At 30.3% G+C, this 20,274-nt stretch overlaps 1 protein-coding gene across 1 annotated transcript in view; it reads left to right on the plus strand.

Annotated features, from left to right (window-relative positions):
* Window positions 1-5,295: 5,295 nt before the first annotated feature.
* LOC119603705 overlaps window positions 5,296-20,274 on the plus strand; it is a 139,995-nt gene continuing 125,016 nt past the window's right edge. The window contains exons 1-2 of the mRNA XM_037955834.1: window positions 5,296-5,363; window positions 11,176-11,267. Coding sequence (XP_037811762.1) covers window positions 5,296-5,363; window positions 11,176-11,267 — 160 coding nt within the window. The remainder of the gene's footprint in view (window positions 5,364-11,175; window positions 11,268-20,274) is intronic.

The following is a 20,274-nucleotide window of genomic DNA, read 5'->3' on the forward strand; positions in this document are numbered from 1 at the left end:
TGTAACACATTTTTAATCAATGTTAAAATATACGAAATGGATTTGTTTTAAAAACAACAACAATATGACAGTAAAGTTGTATATTATTTAATTGCATCATCAGTTTGGATAGATAGTGGTTAGTGTGAAAAAGGGAACATTTGACAAAAATTGGAAATACATTTACATACATAAATATGGGTTGTAAACTACAAAAATAACATATGATGTGGGTCCTCTTAAAATGGTTAATCAACGGCCTTGTCTACTCCATTTTTACAGAAAAGTTTTAAAAGTATATTAGAACCTGAAGCGTTTGTGTTGCGAAAAAAATCCAAATCACATTGAAATCAAATAGAAATTTTCCATGAAATATACTTTATGACCTTTTCAAAAGTAATCCTTAATACCATACAAATTCGACAGCAAATTGTAATGAAAATGTCAAAAAAAGGGGGGAAAATTAAAGGAAACAAAATATTTGAAAGTAAAATTATATCCTAAAATAATACATCATACAAACAATCATATATTTGCATATAATACTAATACATACATATGTATGTACTTCCGTATATGTTTACACTAAGTCAATCACATTGATCAAAAAATAATGACAACTGCCAGTAATTCGGTTAAAATGTTGTTACAATTGATATAAATCTTAAATTAAATAAAATGTTGATTGATACAAACACAAACAACCATAAAATACCCACACACACGTATTTATATTGGGGAAAAAAATGTATAGAGAAATCCTTGAACATAAACAAAATTTCAACTGACATGTTTTTAGCAGGAAAAGCTCAACATAATTTATAAAATTAAAATTAACAAGTTGTTGTCATCACCACATGATGGTAAAATTTTCCTCATTTTATATGATTGAATGTGTCAAAAATTTAATCGCAAAATATTGAATGACATGTACAAATCAAAACTAGAAAAAAAGGGAAGAATTTAAAATGAAGTTTGGGGAAATTGTAAGTTTTTAACGTTTAGAATTTTGTAACATGCATGTATTTAAATTTGTTAATGGTTGTTAAAGAGAATTTTATTACTTTCAGCAGCTGAGGATTGCTTTGGGACTCTCGTCTGGACTATAGATATATATTCAGTCAGGACTATAGACAAATATATTGTTTGGGCAATAGACACATCTATAGTCTGGGCTATAGACACATCTATAGTCTGGACTATAGACAAATTAATAGTCTGCTCTATAAGCACATCTATAGTTAGGACTATAGACACATCTATAGTCTGGACTATAGACATATCTATAGTCTATACTATAGACATATCTATAGTCTATACTATAGACACATCTATAGTCTGGACTAAAGACACATCTATAGTCTGGACTATAGACACATCTATAGACTGGACTATAGACACATCTATAGTCTGGACTATAGACACATCTATAGTCTGGACTATAGACACATCTATAGTCTGGACTATAGACACATCTATAGTCTGGACTATAGACACATCTATAGTCTGGACTATAGACACATCCATAGTCTGGACTATAGACACATCTATAGTCTGGACTATAGACACATCTATAGTCTGGACTATAGACTCATCTATAGTCTGAACTATAGACACATTTATAGTCTGGACTATAGATACACTTATAGTCTGGACTATAGACACACATATAGTCTGGACTATAGACACATCTATAGTCTGGACTATAGACACATCTATAGTCTGGACTATAGACACATCTATAGTCTGGACTACAGACACATCCATAGTCTGGACTATAGACACATCTATATTCTGGCCTATAGACACATCTATAGTCTGGACTACAGACACATCTATAGTCTGGACTATAGACTCATCCATAGTCTGGACTATAGACACATCCATAGTCTGGACTATAGACACATCTACAGTCTGGACTATAGACACATCTATAGTCTGGACTATAGACACATCTATAGTCTGGACTAAAGACACATCTATAGTCTGGACTATAGACACATCTATAGTCTGGACTATAGACACATCTATAGTCTGGACTATAGACACATCTATAGTCTGGACTATAGACACATCTATAGTCTGGACTATAGACACATCTATAGTCTGGACTATAGACACATCTATAGTCTGGACTATAGACACATCTATAGTCTGGACTATAGACACATCTATAGTCTGGACTATAGACACATCTATAGTCTGGACTATAGACACATCTATAGTCTGGACTATAGAAGTGTCTATAGTCTGGACTATAGACACTTCTATAGTCTGGACTATAGATACATCTATAATCTGGGCTATAGACACATCTACAGTCTGGTCTATGGACACATCTACAGTCTGGACTATAGACACATCTATGGTCGGGACTATAGACATATCTATAGTCTGGACTATAGACACATCTATAGTCTGCATTATAGACACATTTATAGTCTGGACTATAGATACATCTCTAGTCTGGAGTATAGACACACCTATAGTCTGGACTATAGATACATCTAAAGTCTGGACTATAGACACATCTATAGTCTGGACTATAGACACATCTATAGTCTGGATTTTGTACACATCTATAGTTTCGACTATAGACACATTTATAGTCTGGACTATAGACACATCTATAGCCAGGACTATAGACACATCTATAGCCAGGACTATAGACACATCTATAGGCTGGACTATAGACACATCTATAGGCTGGATTATGGATATATCTATAGTTTGGATTACAGACACATCTATAGTATAGACAAAATCAATCTTCTGTTAGCAACCTCATACAAAACTTTCACATAAAAATACTTAATTTTTCTGATATCACACAAATACATCTTAAATTCTTAGTAACTTAAAAAATACCCAAAAAATAATAATTAAAATCATATTGGTAAAGTCAACGTAGCACTTAAAATCAACATAATTTAATGTAAAATGTTTAACTTTAACACCTGTCAAATGAACTGTGAGTGTTATAAAGTGTAAACCTTATTATGATTTACTTCTAATAGAGAGAATAATTAATAAAATGAAAAATTTGCTTAATGCTAAGTGCTTCATTATGTATTCCGAAGCCATTTACAGTTTTGGACTATCAATACTTATATGATGTCATGCAAATAGTAAATGTTATGTTGATAGAATGATGTATTACCGTTTAAAATTAAAAGGCACTCAGCGAAAAGATGACAATTTCGATATTGTTGCTTAAAAGGTCAATTTAGATAATAAGCTTTTGCATAATTTGGTATAGAAATGTGCGACTACTCATAAAATTAACATTAAAATTTAAACCCTATTTACATATTTTCTTTTAAATTTTGAAATTTTTGACAATAATTTGTAGCGTGTATATAGGACAAGGGGATATACATAAGTATCATTATTATACCTATAAAAGTGTGCAACTTAAATCCAAAAGAACTAACTATAACTATAAGAAATCATCGTGCACTTCTGCACATTAAAACCCGAAACTAAAAGTTGCTTAAAAGAAAAAAAATGCAAAAATAATATAAAGAGGAAATGTCCTTCCAGAAACACAACCAAAAAAAAATGGGTGCATAAAATCAGCCAACGTTAAACACGTTTAATATGGTAATTTATGCACAAAGTAAATTCGTTTATTTTAAAACCCTACGTTTTATATTTTACAGATTTTACTCCGAATTCAAAAGAAAGACAGACTAGCAAGCAAAAACAAGACAGACGGAATGAATAAAAAAAAGAAATATGTTTGTCAGTGTGACAAAACACATGCATGCGGATAGACAGACAGACAGGCAGATGGACGGACGTTTGGACGTATAGTTGAAGAAATTATTATACAAAGTCAGAGAGATGTAGTTTTATATAATAATAGTCTACTGCTTGTTGCATTGAAGATACATTTACAATTTTATATAACTAGTAGTATATAGTTATAAATTTTCCAGAAAATTATGTTAAAGTTATAGTGTGTACTGAAGTAGAAGAAGTTGAAATACTAAAGTCGATTTATACTAAAATGAGGAAAAACAAACATGGAAAATATAGTCGTCTATAGTGTAGATTATAGACTCGTAATAGCCAGAACTGGGCAATTGTTTATAGCTGGACTCTTCAGGATAGCAGCCTACATTCTGGACGTACACTCTGGACTATGGACTAGTCCATTTTGGGTACTAATCTATGTACTCGTCTATAATCTGGATGCTAGTCTGTAATATAAATAATTGACTGGTCTACACATTTGACTATGGATTCAAACTGGACTTAGACGCGTCTATAATATGAACTTCAGACTTCTATAAATTCTGAACTACCCAATCCTTTATTGTCTGAACTATAGATTCATCTATAGTTGACTGATCTCCTCGTTTGGACTATGGACTCTGACTGGACTACAGACTCCTATATACACTTGACTACGAACTTCTCCATAGTCTGACTACAAACCTGTATTAGTTTGGACTATAGGGTTATCTATAGTCTAGACACAGTTATCATAGTTATTTATAGTCTGAACAGCAAATTCGTCCAACAACTGAAAAGCCGGCTCTTCTATTGACTGAACTACAGAAACGTCTATATGCTAGAATACAGATTAGTCAATAATCTTAACTAATAAATATATAAGTACCTTCGACTACCGGCCTATCCATTGTCCAGACTATAAAGTAGTCTATAATGCGGATTTAAGACTTGTATATCGTCTGGACTACAAACTTGTTAATAGATTTGTATATTGTTTGGTCTATAGTCTTGTATATAGTCACAGTTACAGACTTATTTCCCAAAGAAATGTGAATTTGATGTGTAAGGCACATAAAAAGCTACGCCAACCAAAAAGTATGAAAACATATGATCAAAATACTGAACATAAATTTTAACGTTAACTTATACATTTTATGTCAAATACTGGCTGATGTTGCTTGCTACTGCTGCTGATGAGTGAGTGTGGTATTTCGCAACATCATGGGATTTACATTAAGTGGTGGGCACTTGCAATTCATTTTTCTGGTATGTTTAAATTAGTTTTATATATGTAGTAGATATGTTTTTAATACATACACATTTTACTTTCCCTTCAATTTGTTTCTTTTTTGCCTTATACCAACATTTTTTCTTTTAATTTTTTTATTTTAATATGTGGTAGATGTTAAAAATATTTACACACTTTTCTGCATACGTGAATTTTGTTATATGTAGGTTTTATTTTTTCAACCAACTCCTTTGGTACGTAACAACTTAAAAACACTTGTAATAAATAAGATGAAACAAAAGCAGAAATAAAAATGCAAAAAAAAAACAAAGCAACACACATAAAACATGCAACAAACACAAAGTGCAACAACTGCTATATACACTCTTACTATGGCAACAGCATGGAAAAAAATGTGATATAAATCCATTTCTAGGATAACATCGCTTACGGGAACTATAAACCACACCATCCATGTATGAGATGATGCACTTTTATTCATACACACTTCCACTTACCCATACATAAACACAAATGGGCGCCAATGCATGATGTGGTGCAGTGCTTAACTTGATTTACTCAATTGATTTTTGTATGGTGCAAGCAACATACTTACCAACTTCAACACACAAACACATTCGCCATCATTTTTTTTTTTTTTTGTTTCGGCGGATGTACGAGGCTAAAGTGTTCACTGTCAATACATCACATAAGTACGAGTACCAACCAAAAGTTAGTGGTTGTTATACATGTGTAGAAAGAGAGAGCATTCCAAAGGATACAAGAATATTTCTACATACATAGAGAGTAGTTAAGGGAATTTTTGTTTCACGTTTTTTTTAGGTTTAATGAAATATTGGTTACCACGTTTGGTTGCAATGGAAAGGTATTTACCAAAATTATTCCATAAATACTCGTTCCAAAAGTTGTTGATCGATATCGTTGGAAAATAGCGACACATATACATACTTTGGTCTATACAGATAGCAGGATATTGCAATTAATGTTAAGTAGTTGAATTGTTAATTTAAAGTTTGTCCATTCGTTCGTTGGAGATGGAAGATGTACACGGATGTCTAGCAGTGACTTCTGTTTGCAATTTCAACATAAAATTTTAGTAGCTATTATGCCAATAGTTTTATTAAAAATAGTTTTCTAATTTGTGAAAAATTTTCATTTCCAGAGTAATAACAGCATAACAGTGCATTTGTTGGTATAATGGACACTATTACTTGACACAGAATCTATAAATTTTAGCATATTTTTCACATCAACTTTATAGCAGCAGGTATTTTAGTCGCATAGATAACGTTATCCCGAATATAGCATGCTCCTTAATCCAGTATGTATATACTGCTATATAGCCCAAACTATACACTGCTCTACAGCCCAGACTATGGATTGCTTTATATCACAGGCTATAGACTGTTCTATGGTCCAGACTATAGACTTCTCTATAGTCCAAATTATAAACTGCTCTATAGCCCAGACTATAGATTGCTCTATAGCCCAGACTATAGATTGCTCTATAGTCCAGACTATAGATTGCTCTATAGTCCAGACTATAGATTGCTCTATAGTCCAGACTATAGATTGCTCTATAGTCCAGTCTATAGAATGTTCTATAGTTCTATTGTTCAGAAAATAGATTGCTGTATAGTCCAGACTATAGACTGCTCTATAGTCCAGACTATAGATTACTCTATAGTCCAGACTATAGATTACTCTATAGTCCAGACTATAGATTACTCTATAGTCCAGACTATAGATTACTCTATAGTCCAGACTATAGATTACTCTATAGTCCAGACTATAGATTACTCTATAGTCCAGACTATAGATTACTCTATAGTCCAGACTATAGATTACTCTATAGTCCAGACAATAGATTACTCTATAGTCCAGACTATAGATTACTCTATAGTCCAGACTATAGATTACTCTATAGTCCAGACCATAGATTACTCTATAGTCCAGACTATAGATTACTCTATAGTGCAGACTATAGATTACTCTATAGTCCAGACTATAGATTACTCTATAGTGCAGACTATAGATTACTCTATAGTCCCTACTATAGACTACTCTATAGTCCAAACTTTAGACTGCTCTACAGTCCAGACTATAGACTGCTCTCCAGTCCAGTCTCTATAGTCTAGATTATAGATATAGATTCTCTATAGTCTAGATTATAGACTGTTCTATGATCCAAACCATATAATTTTCTATTATCCAGACTATAGATTGCTTTATGGTCCAGACCATATACTGTTCTATAGTCCAGACCATATACTGCTTTAAGTAGTCAATAAAATAGGATGCACACTAGTAAATAACAAACTTGTCAATCAGTAGAATGGTCCAAAGACTAGTCAATAGACTGGTTCAGAGGTTAGCCAATATTCTAGGGTTTAGGTTAGTCCATAGACCAGTCATGAAACTATTCCATAGAATAGTCAGAAGACTAGTTTCTAGAATAGTCAAAAGACTTGATCCTAAAATAGTCAAAAGATTAGTCCCTAGAATAGTCAGTGGGCTATTGCATACAATAGTCAATAGAAGAAGCAATTTACCAGAGTATTCATCAATCTAGAGAATAGTCCAGAGACCAGTCGATAGAATAGACCATAGGATAGTCAATGGACTCAATAGGCTAGTCCATAGACTTGTTAATAATCTAGTTAATGAACTAATCCATAGACCAGTCAAAAAACTAGTCTATAGTCAATAGACTAGTCCATTTTAGTCTACTCCAAAGACTTGACAATATACTATTTCATACACTAGTCAAGAGTAATAATAATGAGTTTGTAGACTAGTCAGTAGATAGAAAAAAGCCGAACTGTAATCTAGTACTTTTAAAGCTAAAAAATACTCTTTTTGTTAAATGTTCTTTTAACTATTTCGGATTTATCTACTGTTTCGAATAATCTAGATAGGAAACACTTTATACCATCAGAAGTAATCTATTGGAAGGAAACATTCAATATTTTGCTTCAAATAGAAAAACAATTTTAGGATGTCATGTTTTTTTCAATTAAAACTCTGACATATTCGTTTCCATTAAAAGAATGGTGCCTTAATTTGTTCCCTTCTTCTTAAAGGCTACCATCAAGACCAACATACCATAAATTCTCTTTTACAAGTATTCTTTTTTAAACGGATATTGCAAGGAGAAGCTGTTATAGTTGTATATTGACATTTGTATGCATGTGATGTTAAAGGAAAAAACGCAAAAAAAGAAAATTTTAACGAATCTTTTTTTTACTGTTTTACTTTCTCTCTATAAAACGCTTCATTATTTTTCATTTCAATTAAAATAATAAAAGTGGACGAGCGAAGAGACTTCACTTTATGAATGACCACTTGAAAAAGGTATTTTCTTTTTTTTTCTGTTTGCCATCTATAAGGTTTTATTAATTTTCTGGGAACAATTTTTTCCCGGGGTATTCATGAAGTTATCAATGGTTTGTTATGAACTTTTTCTATATGAAATGCCTGTTATAAACAATTAATAATTTTATTATACTTTATGAATACCAGAGTTATTTTATTTTTTTATATTTTCATTAGTGTTGCCTTGGCTCGAAATATAAGGTCAATTGTTGACATAAATATGGGAATATAAGTAAATTTTATTTGTATGCTTTTAGTTAATTTCAATAAAATTGTAATAATAATTTTAATTGTTGTTATAACAATTATTATTTAATACTTTTTGTGTGTATATAGTATGTGTGTTCTAACAGGAAACCACAAAATGTACAACAACCAACATACCGCAACATTTGTTTTGCATAAACTCATCATTTTGAAATAAATCAAATCGATAATTATCGCACAGAAATTTTAAACAAATTGCTTAGTCAATTATAAATTCATTAAAAATATAATTATTTTTTGATTTGTTTTTCCTTATAGCCTTTGAACCAATACAAATATAAAGTTTAGCAACCAACAACAACAACAGAAAAATCAGAAAAAAATCAAATAAATCAGGGACATATAGCGCAGTATACGAACTAGTGAAAGAGACCAGGATGTTCACATATATATATGTACATACGAACATATAAAACATACATATGTTCATGTTTGTTTTATTTAAAAATTTATATAACAATAAATTAGGGAGGCTTAAGAAAGTTTTGGCATCTACAGATAGAAAGTTTGATTTATACTGATTTTATAACAGGGATTAAGGTTTTCTAAGTCTTTTTCTTTTCCAAACCCTGTATTATTCTCCTTAATGTGCACCACCCTAATATTTTCTTTTCCCTCATACATATGCATAAATATATACTACTATATACGTTTCATAACGGTTAACTACATTTAAATGCAATCATTTATGAATGTCAAAATGTATTAATTGAGCTGAAATATATATATATTTTTTTCTCGTTCTTCTGCCTTGTTTTTTATTTCATATCGATGACAATTAATTATTGTTGAGCATTTATTTTATCCCATTTAAATAAATACAAAATGAACAAAAGAATTGTACAAAATTATACAATAATAATAATAATAAAAAAATAACCAACAAACATTTTAGCGAAACATTACTTAAACCATAAAGTATATTTTTTTTACATCGTTCCAAATGAATGCAGTTTCATTAAATAACATTTAAATTTATGTATTTTACCATAATTGTTTAAACAATTAATGTAAAACAAATAATTAACAGGGTTTAAAAAGTCACACTTACACATACATATACATTAAATGTTCACTGCTCATTTGTGATTGCAAATATGTATGTGGTTTAGTAAAGTTAAAATGGTTTTTAAATTTTTAAAGTCAAAAGAACTTTTTTTGTTTTCGAAAATACATACATCTGCCTTGTGCTAGGGTGTCATTAGGGTGTCCAGTGTATGAAAATATAAATATCTCCTAAGAGTTTTAAAAATTTAACATATCCGAGGTGTCCTACTTTGTTGAACGCTGACTACGCCCCTGGTGAACTTATAAAGGCCAAATTACATAACATAAACTCGTCAACACTTCCTCTTAATGCGTATGAAATTTCATTTAAGTCGGGTAAACCGTTTAGAAGTTATATCCATACCACTGTGCATTGAGAAGTTACATTGCTTTTATTAACGACACCAGTACGTATACGTGTTAATGATTTATTGATATTACAAATATTAAGTATACGCCTAATCTATAGAAGCACTTGATTTTGAGCTTTGAAATGAAGTTTTTATACCCTACACCACTATAGTGGGGAGGGTATTATGCGTTTGTGCTGATGTTTGTATCACCCAAAAATATTGGTCCTACACCCTACACTCTGCAGATAGGACCATGTGAAGCCCCTGTCAACATATAAGCCCTACTTTAAAAAAACCCCTTTTTGTCGACAAATTATTAAAATGTTTCTGAATTGAGATAAAAATGAAGTCAAATACTTTATTATTAAAAAAAAAAAACAATCAAAATTAGTAACATAATCACTGGTGTAGGATATCATATGGTCGACCATGTCCGACTATAAATTCTTACATGTCTAAATGATGATTTTTAAGCAATTCTTTCACTGTTTAATATATAAATTTGTTGTTAAGCGAAACGAAGAAATAGAATAAAAAATTTAACATACCCGAGGTGTCCTAATTTGCGGACAGCTGACCATGCCCCTGGTTGACTTATAAGGGCCAAATTAGACACTTAAACTCAAGAACCCTTCCTCTTAACCCGTGTGAAATTCGATTTGAATCGGATAAACCGTTTAGAAGTTACAGAATTATTTCCCTCGAATTGTGAACTTACATAGCTTTTATTAACGACACCAGTACGTATACGTGTTAATGATTTATTAATATTACAAATATTAAGTATACGCATAATTTATAGAACAACTTGATTTTGATCATGAAGATGAAGTTTTTATAACCTACACCACTATAGTGGAGAGAGTATTATGCGTTTGTGCTGATGTTTGTAACACCCAAAAATATTGGTCCTACATCCACCAATTGGGTCACTTTCTGTGTTGATTTAGCTATGTCCGTCTGTCTGTCCGTAAACCTTGTGCGCACTTTATAGGTCGTAATTTTCAAAATAATTTGATGAAATTTGGCACATACTCTTCTTTTGACCCAAGGATGAAGTCTATTGAAAATGTTTAAAATCGGTTCATTATTTCTTATAGCCCCCATATAACCCACATATAAAAATAAAACTTTATAATTTTTTTTCTATTATTTCTCTTACAGGATTGAAATCGATGATCAAATTGCCCGTCCCCTTAACTTGGCCAATTCGGCAGTTTTGCGTGCCGTCGAGGAGGAAGAACAAATGAAGTGTGGTAAGTTAAGCAAATATTATTCTTTCAAATTTGTATATTTTAAATGTAATAGTGTAGTATGTTAAAACTTTTTGTTGCAATTAAATGTTATGCAAAACATAAAAACCCACATTGAATACGATAATAATTATGCATAATAAATATTATAAACACCTTAATTACATAAATTTATGTTTGAACATTTATGATCTTTGTGACCTACATTTGAAATAAACTCCCCCCTTTACCATATAAATAAAAACTTTAAATTGAAATGAAATGGAAAATATTTAAGGTTTTTTTGAGTTTTATGAAAATAAAATTAATTACTATTTGCATAAAAGTTGTAAGTAAAATAAAATAAACAAAAAGCTATAACTAAAGATATACATACATATTTGTATTATTTTCTTTTCTATTGCAAAAACTCCTATGTTTATTTCATATGTAAATATTTATATGAAACTTTATTTTCTTATAACTTCATTTTCTTTTTGCTCGTCTAAATACTTGTTATCTTTCAATACACAAATCAAGTGTAAATTTTCTTTATATTCAATAGTTATTTCTGTACATATATCGAGTTTACGGAAAGAAATATCAGGGGTTTGAAAGAAAAGTTTTTAAAACACTTTAATTTAACAAAATAGCTTTTGTATAACCAGGAAGCGAATTTAAGTTTTCTATTATAAAACTCCTTTTGAGTCTGACCTCGTGCTGTGTAAATAATTTACATTTATGTTTTTGTATCTTTTAAATGTAAATTTGAAAAATAACATATAAAAACCCTGACATTTTTATGTATGCCTGTTTGTTTGCTTTTCTATAGAAAACTTGGTTTTTCTCCATAAAGTCACAATTAAGCCATAATGAACTTTTACTACAAACTTGCAGTTGCAAGGCTTTAAATATTTGTTATCAATTTTGTATATGACAAACAAACTACAAAAAAAAACCATTGACAAACTTTGTTTGGAAGCCGAGTAATAAAAGGAATTGCAAAAACTATATGTTGAATGAATATGCATACTTTTTCAATATGAATATTAATTATGATAGTAGTTGAATTGTAAAGTTTGGTTTTGGTGTGGCTACGTAAATATGTATACGTAAAATATAGACACAGTTACGTGTCCTTATGACTACTTAAGTATATGTTGATCGTGAGCTAATTGGACTTTGAAAGGAACCCGAAAAGACCAAAAGTTCTAAGAAGTTATCGAACATTTTAAATTTCAACCTTTTAAGATCAGCCGGATTCGCCCCCAAAAAATCATTGGTTTATTTTCGGGAATGCCCGACTATAATTATACCTTACACCACTATAGTGGCTATTATGTTATTAGGATATTATGCGTTTTTGCTGATGTTTGTAACACCCAAAAATAGTTTTTCTACACTCATATTAAAGTATGCCTATCGGCTCAAAACCGCTTTCTGAGTCGATTTAGCTATGTCCGTCCGTCTGTCTGTGTGTCCATGTAAAGCTTGTGCGCATGCTACACAACGAAATTTTCAAGATAATTTGAAGAAATTTGGCATATAAACTTCTTTTAACCCAGGGTTAGAGCTTATTAAAAATATTTAAAATCGGTATATAATTTCGCCTAGCTCCCATACAAATGTACTTCACGTATAGGGCTTTTGAGCTGATAATTATGTTAAATATTCCAGTATCTGCAAAAAATCGGCAAAACTTAGTCTTATAAAAGTCTAAATGATACTGCATGAGTTTATGCTGATGTTTGTAACACCCAAAAATATTGGTCCTACATCCTCCTTAAAATATACCAATTGGATCTGAGTCAATTGAGCTATGTCCGTCTGTCTGTCTATCTGTCTGTCTGTCTGTCTGTCTGTCTGTCCGTCTGTGGGTCCATGTAAACCTTGTGCGTACGCTACAGGTTGCAATTTGGCGAGGGTATTATGCGTTTGTGCTGATGTTTGTAATACCCAAAAATATTGGTTCTACACTCACATTAAAGTATACCAATTGGCTCAGAATCACTTTCTGAGTCAATTAAGCAATGTTCGTCTGTCCGTCCGTCTGTGTGTCCATATAAACCTTGTGCGCACGCTACAGGTCGCAATTTTCAAAATAATTTGATGAAATTTGGCACATACTCTTAACACTTTTGATCCATGGACTAAGCTTATTGAAAATGTTTGAAATCGGTCTAATATTACGCCCAGCCCTCATACAACCGTACCCCCCGAATAGGGCTTTTGATCTTATAATTACGTTAAATGTTGTAGAATCTCTACAAAAATCGATACAGCCGATATTCGTAATTGTCTGTAATAGGGTCTCATTTGAACCTAGCCCCCATACAAAGTCCCCTTCAGAAAACGACTTGAAATTCACTTTTAAACACTAGTATCACTTTTAAATTCTGCATAAATAACTTTACTGTCATCGTAAATGGCTCTACCAAAATTTATACGAATAGGACCATATTTGCCTTATACACTCCCTCCCCTCCCCCTAACAAAATGATTTATTATTAGAAAAATAATCCACATTTTTAAAATACTCATTGGTGTAGGGTATCATTAAACATTTTAGCCTTTCAAAAGCCCCTGAAAACACTATTATTCAGTCTAGTCAAGCCTCGAATCGACACCAAAGTCAAATATTCGTGATAGTAAGGTTATTGTATTTAATTAGTTCAAAAAAGTGCTTTCTATCAAATCTAGTCAGACCGTCATAAGGAACCTGTATTGTATGCAACTGATTCGTTTGTAATGTAGTCATCGTTGTACCTTTAAAAAAACACAATTTATTGCAACTCTATATATTTTTTTTAACATTTAAAATATTTTTTTTCTACAGAGTGTTAAACAAATATAACATATACAATATGCATATTTATAACACAATACTTTATTTGTCTGCATATATATACATATCTGGTTGATTCGTTTGGCAACTATTTGACCACAAAGAATATGCATATAAAATCAAAATAAAAAAAGACGACAAATTTATTTTGCAAAAAGAAACTTTGTTGTCTTCTTACAAACAAAGTTATAACCAACACTTTCATGTTTAACTTTATCTACAACATATGCTTTTGATAACGAACAGTTGCAGCAGCAACAAAAAAGACATATATATTTTCCCCAAAAAATCAATATTTTATTTAGAAAATAAAAAAACGAAATCGAACAATCACATCCCAACAACCAAGATCATTATATTTTATAAAACACCCTACAGCAAGTTAGTTTCTTTTTCACTTTTTCTTGACTTTATTTGGTAGAGGAAGAGCAAAAAGAAAAAAACAGGACACTAAAAGAAATCAAGGAAAAACTTTTCACTTTGTCACTTTATAGAAAAATAAACTCTATGTAGATGCGTCTAAAAGAAAGCTATAAAGTTGTAGAAAAAATAAAAAAAGTATTTCCTTTAGTTTTAAAATAAATATGGAGGGAAGGAAAAAAAACTACAAAGAAGTTGGTGCAAGAAATATAAAATAAAGTGGTAGTTTTAAGAAAAAGTTTTTTTTTCTTCTTTGATAATATAGACATGAAATTTTTTGACAGTTTATAAATGTAAATGGCATAAAAATAGCTGTCACAAAACTTAGAAATAATGATTATAAGGAAAGAAAACTTGGAGACCAACAATTGACAATTATGTGAAAGCAACATAAAGATAAAAATGTTCTTAAATTAAATGAATATTATGTTATAATAAAATATTTCAAATAAAATGATTTTCAGATAAATTAAAAAAATATAAATAAATTTACCCATTACATTTAATCAAAATCCAACTTTTTTTTATAAAACTAATTTAAGTAATATGTATGTTTTTAATTATAACTCATATTACAAGCCCGGCATAATGTATTAGAAATGAGGTTAAATACAATTTTAACCACAAATGAACTTGTTGCTACACACAAATGAATCTATAGTAGAAAATATGTGATAAATGCATTTGCAAGTGGATGAGACTCCTCTATATAATCGAAAGATATATTTGATTGTGTGGTCAACTATGTAGTAATATATAAAACATATTTATGCTTTTAGAGGTTTTTCAATACATTCAATAAATATTATAATTTTACATTCATATGTATATCCTTTATAAGGATATATGTACATAAATAGCAGCCACATAATTCTTACAAACAAAAGTTAATTTTATGTTAAACCCCTAGACTCTTTAACTAAATTGATTTATATATGAGGATATACATACATATATATGTATGTATTTATGAAAATATGAATATATTTATCCTTAAATAAGTAGCAGTGTTATCGACTAAAATTAATCTTTATAGTTGACAAACTTTACTTTATGAGTATAAAATAAATTTATTAAAAAATATGTATGTATAAAAAATATTAAAACTATGTAACCATGACAGGAAGTATGGAAAGATATTGACTGCTGGCTTAAACTTATATGAATATACATACATATGTATCTGTATATAAATATATGCAAGTGTTTATTTTGTATGTATTTTGCTATTGTTTATTCTCCCATAAATCCTTATATTGTTTATAGTCCTTGAAATATCTTTGTTTGTTTTTAGCATGCTTAACTTAATTCCCATCTCACTTAAAATTCAATATTTTATAAATACAGGGTAATCACAGCAGAATTTGTGCGGAAATTTGCCTTTTTAAAATGAATATATTCTAGTTATAGTTTCTTAAGAAAAACATAAGAAAAGCTTACGTAAAGCTTTTAAGAGAAATGGAATAAAATTTGTAAAGAATTTGTTAGATAAAAGGAAAATTGTATAAATTTAAAAATTTTCCTAAAAATATGCCACACTTATCCTACCGTCCTTATATCAAGACATAGCTGAATCCTGTTCTCTCTTTGTTCGGAAGTAGCATTATATAGGGCAAAGTCTAGGTATTTGGAAGCAACATCGAGGGTCTAATTGGTTAGTTAAGGCGTAAGTAAACTATTTGTTAAGGTAAAGCACCGTTATACAATAAATAGTTGCCTAAATGGCATCAACATTAAAAAACTAAAACTTGAAAAAGGTGAGAGGGAAAGAACGGATAGGTTACGCATAATCCCCACATACATACTTCTAAGTTGTCTAGGTTGGAGAAGGGTATTGGGAAAGTACTTGTCCCTTACGTATATATTAATAAGTGTATTTATTACCTAAAGAACTCGTACTGACTGAACTGAATGTACATGATCTTCTTGAGTTGTTAAATAACTGCATTCGTGAAAACGATACCAGATCAGATGTTGGATGAGTTGACTCTCTAACGATATTATAGAAGTATCTGCTTACAGGTACTCCACAGATAGTGGCCTTTGCAATCCTAAAGGAAGTCAAAGAAAACTCTCTTGCCTTTTGAAAAACATGACAGAAAAATCTCTTGCCTTTTTGGAAAAAGTAACAAGAAGCAAAGGATTAACGTTACGATTAACTCTCTGAAATACCATGAATACTTCCGGTAACACTCGAAAGTCGATCGTTGGGAACTTATGTCTTCGAAACGATCTACGAAGTTCATAAGTGTGTCAGCTAAAAACCAGAGCAATGTGTACAAGGCATTGATCGTTAGAAACTCATGTCTTGAAGGTCAAGAAGACATCTGATAGAAATCGGATCAAGTTATGCAAAACACTAAGAGGGGTTTTGAAGGTCTGTATACTTCATGTCGATTTCCTAAAATCCGAATTTCATTTATATATTGTTACCATTCCTGATTTCAGCTATTAACTAGGACAAATCTATCTAACAGTCGTAATTGAGGTTTGAGTTGAGGAACAACTCTCACGTCATCACGATTATTTTTAAACGCGTTCAAGCTTGTGTTTGTTGCCTGGCTTTCGACTGTTTGTTGTCTACATTAACATCGTGCTTTCGTATCACCTCAAGTGAGGTTATGTTTTATTAGTGAACACCATAGAATACTCAAACTTTTATACCCTGGTAGAGACCATAAAACTCAATCGTTTATACCCTGGTGGAGACCATTAAACCTAAACTGTTTATACCCTAGTGGAGACCATTAGAACTCTTGAACTTTACTGGTGTAGTACTATTAAAAACTCAAATTTTATTAAGGTTCTTAAAGGTTTCCAGCTTACTATATGAAGATATAGGTCGACTTGGAGGATTTCCTTTAAACAAACGTGGGATACCCTGAAAATTTGCTTATGAGCTCAGACAAATCTATCTAAACAAGGAACATACGACATATGTTGTTGTTGTTGTTATCAAAACAATTTCATCATCAAAATCGCAAAAAAACTTTACAAAATTCAATATTTTTTACATTCAAGTGCTTCTCCAAATTAGGCGTATACTTAATATTTGTAATATCAATAAATAATTAACACGTATACGTATAGGTGTCGTTAATAAAAGCACGATGTTAAACTTTCCACTTCAAATAAAAAAAAAAGATGAAGTTTTTTTGATTTTATTTGTTCTTAGGGGCGTATACTTAATATTTGTAATATCAATAAATAATTAACACGTATACGTATAGGTGTCGTTAATAAAAGCACGATGTTAAACTTTCCACTTCAAATAGAAAATAAAGAAGTTTTTTTTGATTTTATTTGTTCTTTATGTCAAGAGCTACAACTTTGCCTCAGAGAGTAATTCAAAATTCCAAACTGTTTGCAAGATATGAGCCTGAGAAAATAATTGAAAATTTGTCTCCCGAACGTATGTATATGGGGTCTTTAAAAAAGTTAATTCTACAGGCTGACATACAAGCTCAATAGACTCCAGATTCATAATATATATACTATATAGGGTCGAAAAATTACATTGTGAAAATCACAAACAAAATGACATACTTTCTTTTTAAGAATGATTAATCAAAAGTATATTTGAATATGTTAGAGGAATTTAATGACAAAAAATATTGACCAATTTCAAGACGGTACAACCTGTGATATACATAAAGACTTAACCAAACATATGATAATCTATAATGCCAGTTTAATAATAAAGAAAGAAAACACACTGAAAAAAAATTATAATCAATAAGACATATGTATAGACAATTTTGGACATTTTAAGGAAAAATTCTAAACGAAAACTTTTAATTTAACCTTAACAAAGCCACAAGACAGTTTATATAGTTTAGTTTGAAAATATATTTAAACTTAAAGGTTAATAAATTTCATTTTTTCTTCAAAGTGTATTTGAAATTTGTCTTCTTCTATCGTCTAAGATAAACTTGATAAGCTAATGCATAAAGTAAATATTGTATTTGTATACAATATATAATATAATTTTTTGTTTGTTTATAGTTTCGTTTTTTTCCTCATTCTACTTCATGCAAACTTTTCTTATAAATACTTATTTAAAATAAAATAAACTCATGCATTTAGTGCATGAGTTTATACATATGCATACATACATATATATGTATTTATAAGAACCAAGCATGAAAGTTCATATCTAAGTATTTCATACTAAACATATCTTTAGTTTAGAAATATCAAACTAAACTAATGTATATTTAAATATACGCTACAAGTATCTAATCCAATGTATATCCTTGGAAATGTTTAGAAAAAGAAAAAACAACAATTTTGCATGCTTAAATGCACATGAAGTTTTATGCTCTCGTCCTGCACTTTAGTGTGCAAAATATACCTTAATGCATGAGTTTGTGTAAGTATATGTGGCATGTTTGTAGTTTATAGTTTCTTTTGTTGCAAATCATTGTTAAATATGGTAACAATGCAGTCAAGACTTTTAACATTCAAGTTGACCACTTTTAAATAAACGTCAATATGTAGTAGAGTTATATAGTTAGTGGGATATGTATACAATTTAAATATGTACATATATGTAGATAGACATATATGTACATTTGAATGCACATTATTCTTCACTGCTATAAAATTAATATTAAATTGTTAGAAATATTAGACTGCTGCCATGAAAAGGAGTGATTTGGTTTTAAAAACAGTCTAATCATATTTATAATAATTCGTTAATAGTCCATTTTCAAGAATACCAAGAACCTCATTGAAGGCCAATTGTCTAACGAAAATTATTTTAAAATAAATTTTCTTTTTTATCATACATGCAATTTCGTTTGCTGTCTAATATTCTCAATAACTTAGGAAAATAAATATAAATTTTCCAGCCAACTACTAAGTAGGGAGTGTTTCATACCAATTCTAATCCAATAAACAAAAACTTTAATTATGTTAGAAAATAAACTATTTAAGATTATTATGTATAATATCAATTTTTAGATAACTGAAATAGTTATCTAAAATCAAATCAATTGAGCCGAAAAGTAATATACAAATTTATTATCTAAAGTTTAATTAAAACATGTTGTATAACAACTACAAGACCAACTATATGATACCTTATCTACAGGCAAATAATATAAAAATAATTATTTTGAAATTAAAAGAAACTATACTGAACTTTTTGTACCCTACACCACTATAGTGGAAAATATTGATCGATTAAGCTATGTCCGTCTGTCCGTTCGTTTGTCTGTCTGTGGGTCCATGTACAGGTCGCAAATTTCAACATAATTTTATGAAATTTGGTTTATTAATGTTTATGACACCCAAAAATATCGATTTGGTATACTTTAAAACCAAATGGCTCAGAATCACTTTCTGAGATTAAACTATGTCCGTCCGTCTGTCTGTTTGTCCATGTACAGACAGCAATTTTCAAGATAATTTAATGAAATTTGGCACAAAAACTTTAGAGTGATGTTTGTAATACCCAAAAATATATGTTCTATATCCTTCTTAAACTTTCTTCGCCTATAAAGCTATGTCCATATGTCTGTGGGTCCATGTACAGGTCGCAATTTTCAACATAATTTGATAAAGTTTGCGCATACTATTTTTTACCCAAGAACGAAGCCTATTGTAAATGATTGAAATCGATCCATTATTTCGTCTAGTCCCCATACAGCCGTATCCCCCGAATAGGCCTTTTGAACTTAAAATTATGTTAAATATTGTAGAAACTCTTCCAAAATCGGGAAATTCTGCATGAACAACTGTAATGCCATCGTAAATTTATAA

Source organism: Lucilia sericata, unplaced genomic scaffold (genome assembly GCF_015586225.1).
Source record: "Lucilia sericata isolate MDLA Ls3-8-SP2 unplaced genomic scaffold, ASM1558622v1 Contig000327F_arrow, whole genome shotgun sequence".
Classification (NCBI taxonomy): domain Eukaryota; kingdom Metazoa; phylum Arthropoda; class Insecta; order Diptera; family Calliphoridae; genus Lucilia; species Lucilia sericata.